Consider the following 13,511-nt stretch of genomic DNA (forward strand, 5'->3'; position numbering starts at 1 on the left):
TCATGCAGATCCCCTCATCTCCCTCAGCCCTCTTCAGAGGCTCCTGCAATCTCAGGGCAACTGAAGTGCATGCTTCAAGTGCTGTCCCTTCCTGTGCTGTGACCAGGCTGCAGGGCCAGCCCCTCTTCGGGCATTGTTGCCACATGTGCTACTGGGGGAGTGGAACCAGCTGAGAGCGTCAGACACCTCTGGCCTACTGCACACAGGGGTGTTCCTCCTACTGCCAACCCTAACCCATCCTCTAGCCACCCAGAAGGGTCAAGAGGCTCCTCTGCGATGACAGCCCAACCATCCTCCCTCTTGTAAGTGCTTTCTGATGACTCATTTCACCTGCCCCCTACCGGGATAAGAATAGCTGAACCCCCACCCCTGGCCCCAGGATAAGCCAGCTCAGGTCTGAGGGCTTGGAGGAGAAGCTAAGTCCAGCTCCCAGCTGGAGATGACAGCCACCTGGGCCCACCTCACACACACACACTTGAACCCCAAATCCAAATCCCAGGCAGACCCACCATAGTCCCTCCCTATATCACTTCCTTATCCACCTCCACCTGCTGTCCTCACAGCTCCCTTTCTCAGATCCAGCCTGGCCTGGGGGCTGCACCGGTGACTTTCCCCCATAGCCTCCCAGGCCAAAGCTCGGTTCCTCTTCAAAAGAACAGATATGATAGCCAGAGTCCTTCCCCTCCTTCTCACCAGTGCCCATTGGCCTTGCTCCATCTCAGCGGGGCCCACCTTCGGAGGGATAGACAGTTCACTACCCTGGGGGCAGCCCTGTCTCCTGCTGCTCCCTGGGGAACCCCAACTCCTCCTGGGGAAAAACACTGGGGCTCCTCACTTTTACATATTTGCTTGCCTGCACACATGCGCACACACATCAACACGCTACACCCTGGGAATGCTTGGGAAAGGGATATACAATTTCGTTGGGGGAGGAAGTAGACAGCCACTTCCCGAGCTCCAGCTCCATCAGCCCCCGGTCTCTGACATTCTCTAACGGTCACTTCCGGTCTGACCAGTGGCTGGGATGGGCCAAAGATAGAGGCAACGGAAGGAAAGGAGGGCAGGGGACTAGATGCCATAACCTCCAAGGCCATCAACAGGCCTCAACTCCGTGGGGATTAGTTCCTAGGGCCTCACAACGGGAACAGGGAGCCCTTGCCCGGCTGGGCGGGACCTGAGCTGGAGGGAGGGGCACAGAGGAGCAGAGGAGGTGCCGGGCTGGGGGTCCCGCTCACCGGCAGGTAGTACATCCCGTCCAAGGGCCCTGCCTCAGTGGCCCAAGGTAGCTGGGGGCTGCCGAGGGCCGGAGGGCCTGGGGACGGCGGCAGTGAGAGGCCAGCGATAGGCCCATAGGCGGGCGGGTAGAGGCCGGGCCCCAGGGCCAGCGGGGTGTAGATGCGGCGGGGCGGCCCCGGGGACGAGGGCGGCAGCAGCACCTCCACGTACTGCCCGCTCTCTGGGTCGAAGAGCAGCCGCAGCCGAGGCTGCCGCGGCACCTCCACAAAGTAGTAGCGGCCGCTCTCTGGGTCCACCAGGACCTTCCCCGGGTGCGCGGCCGCGGGCGGTCTGCGCACCCCCTGGGAGGGGCCTTGCGGGGACCGGTCGGTGGGAGGCGCCGAGGCAGCGCGGGGCTGGGCAGGGGTCGTCCTGCCGGCCGACACCTGGGGCTCCCGCGGGAGGGGCGCCTGGACGGCAGGCGCGGGCTCGGGGGCCGCAGGGCGTGTCTCCAGTTTGGGTGCTATCCCAGGGCTTGAGTTGGGGTGCGCCTGAGGGGAGCTGGGGCGGGGCGGTCGGGCCCCTGCTGGCCCTATGGGGGACGGCTGGGGTGAGGTGCGAGCGCCGCCTAGAGGGCTGGTCCGACCCTCGCCGTCGGGGACGAGACGCTGGGCCCCCGCATCCCGGTTCTCTCCGATAGGACCGCGCACTCGGACTCCCGGGGTCCTCTCGGGCCGTCGGACCAAGGCCAGGGCACCAGGTAGGCGGATCTCTGTGCGCGCGAAGGGTTTCGCCGTGCTGTTCTCTGCCCTCCGCCGCAGGGTCCCGTTGGGCTGCGAGGCATCCCGGGGGACTGTGTCGAGGCACGGCTCTGGGGGCTCATAGGGGTGCGGCACGACCGGAAGAAAGTCCTTGATAAAAACGGAAGTGTAGTGAGCCGAGGCGGGGGACCCCAGCGCCTGAAGCTCTTGCGTCTTGGGGGCGCCGCCCTCCTTCCCGCAGGTGTCAGCAAGAGGTGCAGGCACCCCAGAGCCGAGGGTTTCCGCCGGGAAACTGGGCGCGTATGTGGTCTTCACTATCTTGCGCACATCTCGGGGCCGCGGAATGGCCACGCGCGGGCGTCCCGGGGCCGCTTCTCCAGAGCTCAAGGCTTCTGCACGCGCATCGGAGTCCAGGCTGCCCATGAGGTGACTGCGGGAAGGCTCGGGTGCAGCCACCTCTGGCGACGGCTGACTGCCTCGGAAGGCAAGATCTGAAACCTCCCCCGTGGGTGGACTCTGCACCTCTGTTAGTTCTGGAGTCTCGAGTGCGGGTGGTGTAGGCGGCGCCAACTCCTCCTGAACGACGCCATTCAGAGCTTCCCGCGTAAATGCTGTGGATGAGTCCGGCACCATGGGATCCCACGTCTCTTGGGGCGATGGGCTCCACGTTCCAACAGGACGATCTGGAGCCTCCCATGGGAACAAGGCCTGCGGGGACTGGCTCCTACCCGGCTCTTCTGCATTCCCGACTGCCGGATGCGGAACCTCCGACGGGGAAGGAGCTTCGGGGGATGGGCTCCTTGCCCTGGCAATACCCTGATTCCACTGGGGAAGAGCTGGAGGGGAAGGGTTCCTCCTGCTGACAGTTTCCTCGACGGCGGTATTCCGATTTTCCCACGCGGAGCATGCTTCAGGGAACGACGGGCTACTCACCCTCCTATTAGTCCGATCCCACGGGGACAGGTTCTGGGGTGACGGGCAGCGAGGACCCCGCACGGCCCCATTTGGAGCCTGCCACGGCGGGGATGGGATCCTCGGCCTCACAGGCCTACTAGGAACCTCCCAGGGAGCCCTATACTCGAAAGGTGGACTCCGTACCCCATGGATTGTTTTACTCGTAGTCTCTCGCGGGAACCGAGCCTTGGGTTCCTGGTTGCGCGCCTCCTGGATCTTCTCCTCTGACTGCAGGAAGATGCTGGAACTAACAGGACCCAGTGGCTCGATCCCGGGTGCGGGCTTGTCGCGCCGAATCGCGCGTTCGCGGAGGCTGGGCCACGGCCGTGGGGCTCTAGCGGGGGCCGAACTATCTTGTACGCGGGGTGGCCAAGGCCTAGCCTCCTCCAGGACCACGCGGGTGCTGGGGGCCGTTTCCCGTCTCGCGGGTTCCGGCCGCCGGGTGGGCCCGAGGGTGGCGTTGTTTGGGGCCGGGGCCGCTGGGCTCAGTTTCCTGGCCAGCGCCGTCTGCACGAGGCTCGCGGCGGCCTGCAGGCGGCCCAGAGACTCGTCCAAGGACCCGGTGCGCAGAAGCAGTCGGGGACACGGCCCGGAAGCCACCTGAGGGGGACTGCGGGGCCGGGGGCGCAGCTCGATCTGACGCTTAGGCACCGTCCGGGGCCTGGAGGGTGCGGTGCTTTCCTCCAGCGCCACCTCCACACACTCGAACTGAGCTGGGGCAGCAGGACTCGGCCTGCGGGGCCGCAGCTCCAGGTAGGTGGCCCAACGGGAGCCACCGTCGGGATCCTGGGGCTTCGGGAGGACGCGGGCGGAAGGCGCTGGCCCCGGCGGCGAAGGGCTGCCGAAGGCCGGCGCCGTGAGCTGTTGCACATTGCGATCCTCCGCGTCGGAGCGGCTGAACAGGGGGCCGGCGCTGAAAATGACTTCCATCTCCCCCGACGGCAGCGTGCGCAGCTGCGGCTGGGGTGGTGGCCGCGGGCCGGAGCCCGAGCCTCGCGGGAAACCCGAGCCGGGCCAGTGCTGCTGGCGGCTATTCTGGGCGCTGACGGACAGGCGAGGCTGCGCACCCGCCCCCCGCCCAGGGGCCACCCAGGGCCAATCTGCTCGGCCTTCTGCGTCCGGTCCAACGTCCCGGGGCTCTGGAGAGCCCGGAGCCGTGTGGTAGGAGCCTGACGAACCGGAGGAGTCCTGGCGCCGCGCGGGGACCGCGGGCAGCCGCCTCGGGAGCCCAGGCAGGGCTGGCGGGGCGAGCCTTGTCAGCATGGTGGGGCCAGACGCCGCGCACTACCTCCCTCGCATTCGCCTCAGCTGGTGGTGCCCGCACTGTCCCCGCCCCGCCGAGGATGCCGTGGGGTCACCGCGCCTTAAAGCGGCCGCCTCCACTCCCGGGCCAGCAGCGTCAGCAGCAGGAGAGACCTGGGCTCTACCTCCCCGCCCCCTTCCCCGTGCCAACCCAACCGCTTCTTCTCCCGCACCAGCAGGATGGCCTGGGTGGGACTCCAGGCTTTGGCTGACAGGCAGGTGAGGAGAAAGCAGGCCCAACTTTGGAAACTTTGGAGCCAGGAGTTAGGCCCAACTCCACCCCATTACAGGTGAGAAAACCAGCATAGGGTGTGCAGATCAGGGTTTGAGCCAGGAAACCAGACCTTCAGGCCAGGCAACTCAGGTCTTGCTAGCAATTTCATCTTCCCTTCAGTCCCCAAGTATCTTCACCTCACTGCAGAGTCCCCCCCTGACCCCTCATCACTTGCCCCAGCAAGAGCTCATAAGTGTGCACCAACCACCTTCCTTGACCCCAGTCACACACACACACCCCACAACCTTTGACAGGGTAAGGAACATTGCTAGAATACTCCCCCAACTCCAAAAGTTGTGCTGGCGCCTCAGGAATGTGCTGTCCCTGGATGGACCCATTGCCTTTAGTAGGACCTATTTGAAGGGGCTGGAGTGGACAGCTGTAGCTTTTACAAGCTACCATCACACCCAGAATAAGCCCTGGATACTGATGTGGGTCCCTTGGGAACCTTTGGGGTAGCTTATGGTCCCCTCTGTAAAGCCCCCTGGGAACAGCCCTGTGCTCCCCTAGGCATTCGCTAGGCCCTCATTCCAGCCCCCACAACCTTAGGACCTGCCCTGGGCACAGGCACTGGTGGGGAAGCAGCCACCACCTGTCATTATCTTACAGTGGGCACCACTTGCCCTTAAACTTCTGGCTTCAAGGTCCTGCTGACTCAGGCCCCAGCTGGCCCTCGAGCAGAGCACTGGTCCCTCCTGTGCCCGTACCCACACATTGACCCAGGAGAGGCCAAACTTGATAAATTTGACTCAGCATCCCCTGAAGTGGGCCTGGGTGTGTCCCCATGATCACCTAGGGCACACTCAGTGATGGCTCCTGAAAGGATCTATCCCATCCATAACATTCAGCCCTGCCTGTGCAACTCGAGCAAGTCCTGGCCCCTTCCTAGACTGTTTCCCCACCTTAAAAATAGACACAGAATTGTTCTTTTCCCTTCCTGCCATTTGTGAAGACTGATGAGCATCTGTTTGGGGAAGGTATAAGAAGGTACAAATATGATTCATGGGTATAACATTCTTGTTACGTGATGGAAACCGATTTGCCGAATTCACTGGTCCTGAAACCCACTGTCTTTAGTCTCTGGTCAGGGACACACACACACACACACCACACACACACACACACACACACACACCACAGCCTTTCCTGCCCTACAGCCAAGTTGGGAGAATAAATTACCAGGGCACTGAGTGATGTGGGATATTACTGGGGTAACCATGGCTGTTTATATAGGAACAAATTAAATACCAAAAATACCAATTAAATGTCTAGTGCCTACTAGACAACAAAGACCTGGCTCCTCCCCAGGCTACAACCCCACAACCCCATGGCCCCTACCACTACCCAAGGGAGGGAGGGAAGTAGCAGGAGCTGGAGGCTTGAGCAGCATCCCCTTCTGAGCCCAGCAGTGGCCTAAGGTCTGTCCCCTACCAAGTCCCCGGTGACTTGACTCTCAGTTCACCAAGGCTTAGGAGGTAGACAGGCAGGCAGGAAGTGTCTGCTGCCTCTTCCCCTGCCACTTCCCTAGAGGTGAGGCCTGGGGTGAAGGAACCCACAGGGATAGGAAGGGCTGGGTTGTGGACTCCCCAGAGGAGAGAAGGCAGAGGTTGGGCATTACAGCCAGAGAATAGGAAGGCGATGATCATTTTATTTTTCCCTGAGACGCCGGTGGCTGTGGGCCTGATGCATTCCCGAGTTTTTCTTATGCTTCTGGTCCAGCACCTGGGCCATGTAGTTCTCCTGCTGCTTCTGGATCCGGAAGTCAGACATGTGATTCCTGCAATGGAGCCGGCTGGTCGTGGGCTGCAGACAGCCCAGTGCAGGGGCCAGAGGTCTGGCTCCCCACTTCCATCAACAACCCCCAGCCTGGCCCGGACCCCTCACCTGAAGATCTGTTTCTGCTGGTTGATAACTTGCTGCAACTCCTTAATCTCATTCTCTTTGCCATTAAGTATATCTTCTTGCTTTATAATGTGAGACTCAATTTCTGTGGGGGAGAGAGGCAGGGAGGAGGGGTGGTTCCCATCCCAAGGGCTCTTTCCTAAGGTAAGGCATTCCTTCACGGACTTTTCAGAACATGGCTCCTCCCACCCAGCGGTTCTCCATGAATAGTTGCTAATACCTTACAGTGAATGAGTCTATTATGGAGTCTTGGGACGGGGAAATGTCTGATGATTGTGTCAGTGGCTTCACAACTCTATTCTGGACCAGGGGACACATATGAGGGCAGGCAAAGGTCTTTGGGGAGAGATGGGAAGCCTCAAAGATGAATGGCTCCTTCTCTCAACTCCTGCAGGTCTTTATAGATATGTCACCTCCTTGGTGAGACCCTTCCTAGTCTAAAAATTACAACCTTTCCCAATACTTCCTATCCCCTTTTCCTGCTTTAGCACTTCCATCTAACACACCATATATTTTACTTATTTGTCTTCTCCCCTCTAGGATGTAAGGTCCACAAGGACAAGAATTTTTGTTTTATTCACTGCTTTATGCCTAAGGCCTAAAACATACCTGGCACAATAAATGAAAAAATGGGATGTGCCCTAAGGGTCTAGGACTTAGAAACATCAGCTAGTTCAGTCATTTCAATTCAACCAGACCTGTTAAGGGCCAGCTGGATGCCCAGCCCTGTGCTAGGGCTTCAGGGATGGTTAGAGAAAATGGGGTCCCAGCCCTTAAGGAGGCAGCTCCTGAGAGGAGAGTTAAGACTCAGGAACTTATCAGAAAATAGAACAAGGCTACATTTCAGTAAAGTTAACGTTGATGAGACGGTATCACCATTTTGAGCAAGTTGTGTCCCTTTTCAGACCTGTTTCCTCATCTGTACGAGGCAGACAGAGACAGTTCTTATTCTACAGTGGGGTTGGATGGTGAGGAACCCAGTGAGATAGTGCTGGCAAAGCCTATCCCCCAAATTAAGTGCACATTGGATGCAAGGATAATTTTTTTGTCTTGGGTCAAAATCCAAGGAGGCTGTAAGGATCTGGAGGTGCTTCATTTATATAACTGCCCCTTATGGAGCCCTGGAAAATTCTGATCCACGCAGGAAGAAAATCCCATTGCCTTTAAAGGTTGGATAAGAATTAATTAACTAGAACACAAGCTCTGAAAATGCAGAAATGCTAAAGCATTTAAGATTTCAAAAGAAGAGATCTGGTAAAAAGTTAAGTCACAACATAGAAAAGAGGAAAGAGACACAGGTGAAGGGGAGAGAATGAAACTTGAGCTCACTGGGTCATGGCACCAGACAGTTGAACCTGCTTCCCAAGGTCATCCAGCTAATCCTGATTAACTGCTTGTGAAGGTCTTTTGGGAACAAAAATTAGAAATTTATGTGACTCTCACAAGCCTGTGGCACCTGATGAGAGAATGGTTTAAAAATCCCTTTGAGAAGAATAAATAACTATGTCAGTGTAAAAACTAAACAAAAACCACACAAGGGGAGGTTGTAGAGGTAAGGTGGAGTTGTGGGCATGGGCCAGGGTGAGGTTCAGATTGGCTCAGGTGGGGGCTTGTGACCCTCTGAAGGGGGGGGGGTCATGATATTCTGGAGGGAGGCAGCCAGGCCCTGTCTTGATGATACACACCACTTCCACAAGCAGATACAGAGCCTTGTGGCTTGACTGATCTCCTGCAGGAAGGAAATGCCCTAGAGGAAAGATGTCTCTGGCTCTACCTGGGAAGAACCCCAAGTTCATTTTAGGGAAAAAGGGATTGCCTAGGAAGAGGGAAAGGACTAGGGGACCAGCAGCCTTTGGATGGAGGCAGTGACTACCTGTTGGGTCCTAGGAGGCCCTGGCAGGGGCCACTGGTCCAACAACTCTGGGGCCTGTCAGCCTGCCTAGCCAGATCAAGATGTCAGCCTGTTAGCATCTTCCCAGTGACAATACTCATCAGGCGAGAGAAGAGGCTGAATTGGTGGGTAGGGGGTGCCTAAAGCTCCAGGTGGGAGTCCTACCAGGAAGAACCCTGAACCTCTTTTGGGCTTTGTCTCTGGCCTACTCAGGATCTGCTGCAGTGAATGAAGCAGATGTTGCACATGGAATTCATATCTACTTCTTATAGGTAAGGGGGTATTTGAGCAGTCCAGGAAAATGAAAGGGGTTCCTGAGGTCTAGAGACACTGGGTAGCTGACTCTGAAGGTGCCCCGTTGGTGCCAACAAATGGGCCACAGACATCTGTATAGAACAGAGTTGAAAACTGGGGGCCCACAGACATATTTTACTTGGCCCATATAATACTTATAAAATGTCTAAATCAGTTGCTGATGCTAAAAAGTCAGAAAAGCTTCCATTAAAACTTGGTTTCCAGCTTATTTTTTAAAGCTCTGGCAACTTAGGTTCCCATTCCCACAGGGGACAGGCTGAACTTTGAGAAGGGGCATAGCTCTCCATGTCACCACAGTCCTCATTCCTCCCTATTGAGTCCCCACCCGAGACTAAAGGTCAGCTCCCAAATAAGACAGTGCTTGCCCTGCTGTTCCTCTTGTAACAGAGTTAGGAGTGAAATACACTATTTCTAATACCCATCCAAAGTGGGAAAACAAAAGGTGGACTAAGAAGGTCATACGTTTCAAGAAAAATGGGAGCGAGCCCGTTCCTTTATGGTCATGAAGAATATTGTACACCGACTGCTTCCCTCATTTCCGTGGCCTGCCTGGTCCCTGAAGACCTTTTCGAAGGTGTGGCCCACCTGGGCCTGCCTGTATCCTCAGCCGGGGACAGAAGTTGGGGTGAAACCCTGCCCTTGACACAGTTGCTGGGCTATTAGGAAAGAGCCCATGTATGTTAGCGTGGGGGGGAGCGCGGGCCTCCCGCCTACCATTGCACTTGGTGATGAGCTGGTCCTTCTTGCTAGACTCCTGCAGGACTCTGCTCTTGACACTGGAGAGCCTGGGTGGGGAAGATAAGATGAGAGTATGGGGAGGCTAGCAGGCAAGGGACCCCCGACCTCCACACCCCCTCCTGAGGCCCACTCACGCTTTTTCAAAGGCCAGCTTCTCTTTCTCCAGCTGTTTCGACAGCACCTCTACCTCTCCAAGGGCAAACTGCAATTTCTCCTCTTCCTTAGCCAGGAGGACCTTGGTCTTAGCATGGGCAGCTTTCTCTTCCTGCAGGGGCAGCAGCAGTCACCTCATTACCTCAAACCACCTTGGGTCTCCTAGGATCCCTTAACCAGCCCCCTTTCTCAGAGGGGCACATAGAAGTCAGGGTACAGGAAGATTCTGGCCTCACTAATGGAGCTGGAGACTCTCAAAGGCCAAAACTCAATGACTTTGCCTAGCCACAGGGATCCTGGGAAACAGGGGAGGATAAGGAACCTGCAGAGGCCATGACTTACCACCAGCTTCTTCTCCACTGCCTGGAATTCTTCTTTACTGACAAAATTTTCATCCTGGAGAACCATCTGCAACAGAACCTGGCTCAGGGAGGGCCTAGGGCTAGAGTGGGAGGGGTGCCCTCTAGGGACCAGGAACAAGGACGGATAATGGTATGATGCCCAGGGAACCTAGGATGAGACTGAGGCTCTAAGAAGGAAGAATTCAGTTCCACAGATTCACTGAGGCTCAGCTCTAAGTCCTACCCTCAAGGAGTAACAAGTCTCATGGAGGAGAGAGCCCTGAGCCAGCACTTCTAATAGTGTAAGCAGTGATAGGGAAGCACAAGGGGCTGTGGCACCCAGAGGAGGGCCCTGACACGGCCTGGATAATTGCTTCTGGAGAAAGCAATGTTAGACTTAGATCTGACTGCTAAATGAGCCAGATGAAGAGGGGTGTAGAGAAAAGTATTCCAGACAGTGGGAACACACATGCCAAGGCCAGCTAACAAGAGAAACATCTGGGAACCTTCAGGGAACTGAAGGTAATTCAGTACCTAGAGCTCCATATATTTTGTTGAATTAGGGCAACAGGATAGCAAACAGAGCACGTGTCTCTCCACTCCCCCGCACATCCAACTTCCCAGAAGGGAAGAAATTGTCTAAGAACAATTAAAGTGAGAAACAGATGTGAAGCCAGTTTTATTTCTGAGATGGAGATACATCTCAACTTTCTTATCAAGAAAGAAAAACAAAAACGGAAAAACCATGAATTCTAACTGGCCAGGATTTTATCAAGCCTGTCCAGATAATCTCTGGCTTCACTGGTTCGCACCCATTAGCTGGGGTTTGATTGAGAAGGCAAAAAGCAAAAGGACATAAAGGAGTTGGAGGCCCTTAAGTTAAAGTGGACAAGGGCGAAATCTGTGCTTACTGCACTCAGCATGACACTGCATTTGACACTGGAGAGGGATGTCCACAATAGAAGGGATGACATAGTTTCTCCGTGTGCACGAGGGCCTGGGGAAGTCAGTGAAGTTATCTCCACTAAAAATGGGGAAACTGATGGTCAGTTTCTACCACGCCCGGCAGCAACCAGGTAAAAAGAGTGGAGATGTTGCCTGATTTGGGTTAAATTCCCTAGTAAATATACAGAAAGGTCCCGCCCTTTTGGCTCTGTCCCTTCCGAACGGGACTCATCGGAGTCCCGCCTCCTCCTGATGACACCGTTGGCCAGGTGTTCTAGCCACGCCCCTTGCATGGCAACAGGCTCTGGCCCCGCCCCCACCAGTGAGGCGTCCAGTGCGGCCTCCCTGAGCTCTCCTGGCTGCGTACCACATTCCTCAGCTGGTGGATCAGTTCCTCCTGAGATTCAATCACGTCCCGCAGTTGATCGAAGGCGAGACACACAGATCCCGACCCCCCCTGCGACCACCCGAGGGGCGTCGCCATCTTTCGCCCCCGCCAGCTCGTTGGAAATGGCCACCGCGGGCGTCCTCGCCAACGTGGGCGTCCTCGCCAACGTCACCCACCAATGAGAATGAGACGCCACAGAGCACCCTGGCAACCGGGGGCGGGGACTTCTTCTGTTAGCAGGGATGGGTCCCTCTTCTTAAAGGAGCCGCCGGGGGCGGAGGAATCTTTCACAATCCTTAGGGATTTAAGTTTATAGGAATGTGCACATCTATTACATCTTCTATTTCTCATGCAGTCCTGAGGAGCAGTCAGGGCCCAGTTTATACTTCCTTTAAGTGTCTGAAAGCAGTCAGCAATTGTCACTGGCACCCAGCCTTCTCCCAGGGCCTGTTGAACGGCAAGATCGTGAAGCGACAGTTTAGCTCTTTAACCCTGTATCTTTAGCTTCATAAGCCTCTTTCTCCTACCCCGATCTGCAAATTTCCCCCATAGTATGAGACTCCAGCCTGCTGGAACACACTTAGTACTTAGGAGACTTAAGCAATGAAGACAGATAGAAAAAGGTAAAAAATGAGAGTGGCTTCACCTCAAGATAAGAGTCCTCCTCTGATACCGGACCCTGGGCAGCCACATGAGAGTCATGTGTGACCATGTCAAGGAGGGCCCAAGATATTGAGAGCTGAAGTGGGGCCTGAAGCAGAGTTCTAAAACAGAGGCAGGGAAGGATAAGGCTATATATATATTTTTGAAACCCAAATAAGATTAGGCTTCGGGAAAATCAGAGATAAAATATATTGAGTGTTCACTATTTTGTGGCACCATTATGCTTTATATCATTTCATGTGATCCTCATAAAAACCCTGTGAAGCAGGTTCTATTATCCCCATTTTACAGATGAGGAAACAGGCTCTATGAGAATGAATAACCTGCCCAAGTTCACCCAAGCTAGTAAGTGGTGGAACAGGGTTCTAACACAGGAAATTTGATTCCAGAGACCATGTCCTTAACCATGATGCTGAGCTGCATTTTGTTGAACATAATGGATAATAAAGTTATGGAATTTGATACACCCAAGCAGGAAATGACTATATTAAGAAGGAATTTGGAAAAAATGTTGTGACTAGGAAGAAAAGCTGAAAGTTCAGGTAAGGCACTCAGGCTGTTCCCCAAAGCTCCTTAGAGGCCTCTTTGGGGGCTGGATATTGTGACCATCCCTGTGGGTCTCTCAGTGGTAGCCCTTGTTTTGTCTTTCCTTATTTCTCATGTCTGTTCTCATGTCTGTAGGGGCAAGTTCAGCACTTGAAATGTGGCTCATGTGACCGAGGAATTGCTTTTTACATTTTTAAGAATTTTAGTTAAAATTTAAGTTTAAATAGCCATATGTGGCTACTGACAACTGTAATAAGACTGTGTGGGCCTAGAGGGTGCTGTGTAGGTTGTGCACCTCAGCACAGAGCCCTTTCAGACGTTGTCTACCAAATATAAGTGTTCACCTGAATTGCCCCGGGCAAAGCTCTCCATTTCCGCTGGGGCAGTGATCCATGAATGTTCCCCATGAACTGTGTTCCCTCCCTAGTGTCTTTCATGAGGTGCTGCTTGATGTCCCTTGCCATTTAACGTTCAACTCCACCGACTGGAACAGGCTGCCTCCCACGTATTTGAGGCAGAACCCTGGAGAGCAGTAAGCTCCAGCAGCCAGTTCCCTGCGGGTAGGAGGTTATGAGCAAAAGACAATCCTGGATCCAGGTCCGCACCTGCATGGACATGAAGGATGGTCACCCTAGTTGGGTACCATCACAGATTCCTACTGTATATGTCAAGAAGCACTCTGGTCTCTCAGCCAACCAGGCTCAATGAGGCTCAAGATGAAGCAACATCACAAATAGCTCTGTGATCCTGCCCTGGGCAGGGCTGCCTTTCTACACAGGGTTATCCTGGTTGATGTTCTGGTTGTCTATTGCCATATAACAAACCACCCAAAATTTTTAAAAAATCATTTCACTCATGAATCTGCAATATGGGCAGGGTTCAATGGTGAACACTCTTCTCTACTCCATGCAGTGTCAGTTGAGGTGGTTCAGCTGGGAGTTAGAAATTCCACTTCCAAGATGCCTTACTCATATGACAGGCAAGTTGGTGCTGTCAGCTGGGAGCTCAGCCAGGGCTGAGGACCACAGGCCTTGATTCCTCTCTATGGGCTTCTTGGGCTTTCTCATAGCATGGTGATTGGGTTAAAGAGAAAGCATCCAAAGTGACAGAAAATGAAAGATTC

At 55.0% G+C, this 13,511-nt stretch overlaps 2 protein-coding genes across 2 annotated transcripts; both read right to left on the minus strand.

Moving 5' to 3' along the window:
• Window positions 1-1,050: 1,050 nt before the first annotated feature.
• On the minus strand, window positions 1,051-4,300 carry PROB1 (proline-rich basic protein 1). Its single transcript, XM_008568623.1, has one exon. The coding sequence runs from the start codon at window positions 4,191-4,193 to the stop codon at window positions 1,134-1,136; it is 3,060 nt and encodes a 1,019-aa protein (XP_008566845.1). The 5' UTR covers window positions 4,194-4,300; the 3' UTR covers window positions 1,051-1,133.
• Window positions 4,301-6,128: 1,828 nt separating this feature from the next.
• Window positions 6,129-11,316, minus strand: SPATA24 (spermatogenesis associated 24). The gene is made up of 6 exons (XM_008568624.1): window positions 11,159-11,316; window positions 9,848-9,913; window positions 9,487-9,617; window positions 9,329-9,399; window positions 6,391-6,493; window positions 6,129-6,283 (listed from the first exon to the last, which is right to left on the minus strand). Exons 1-6 carry the CDS (start codon window positions 11,273-11,275, stop codon window positions 6,154-6,156), a joined length of 618 nt encoding a protein of 205 aa, XP_008566846.1. The 5' UTR covers window positions 11,276-11,316; the 3' UTR covers window positions 6,129-6,153.
• Window positions 11,317-13,511: the final 2,195 nt, after the last annotated feature.

Source organism: Galeopterus variegatus, unplaced genomic scaffold, assembly GCF_000696425.1.
Source record: "Galeopterus variegatus unplaced genomic scaffold, G_variegatus-3.0.2 Scaffold426, whole genome shotgun sequence".
NCBI classification, from domain to species: domain Eukaryota; kingdom Metazoa; phylum Chordata; class Mammalia; order Dermoptera; family Cynocephalidae; genus Galeopterus; species Galeopterus variegatus.

Excerpts from the sequence above, each read along its gene's own strand:
- PROB1 (XM_008568623.1), bottom strand. The coding sequence starts at position 4,193 with ATGCTGACAAGGCTCGCCCCGCCAGCCCTGCCTGGGCTCCCGAGGCGG.
- SPATA24 (XM_008568624.1), bottom strand. The coding sequence starts at position 11,275 with ATGGCGACGCCCCTCGGGTGGTCGCAGGGGGGGTCGGGATCTGTGTGT. Across the intron at positions 9,914-11,158 it reads TCCACCAGCTGAGGAATGTG|ATGGTTCTCCAGGATGAAAA; the intron begins GTACGCAGCCAG and ends GTTCTGTTGCAG. Across the intron at positions 6,494-9,328 it reads GCTCATCACCAAGTGCAATG|AAATTGAGTCTCACATTATA; the intron begins GTAGGCGGGAGG and ends TCTCCCCCACAG.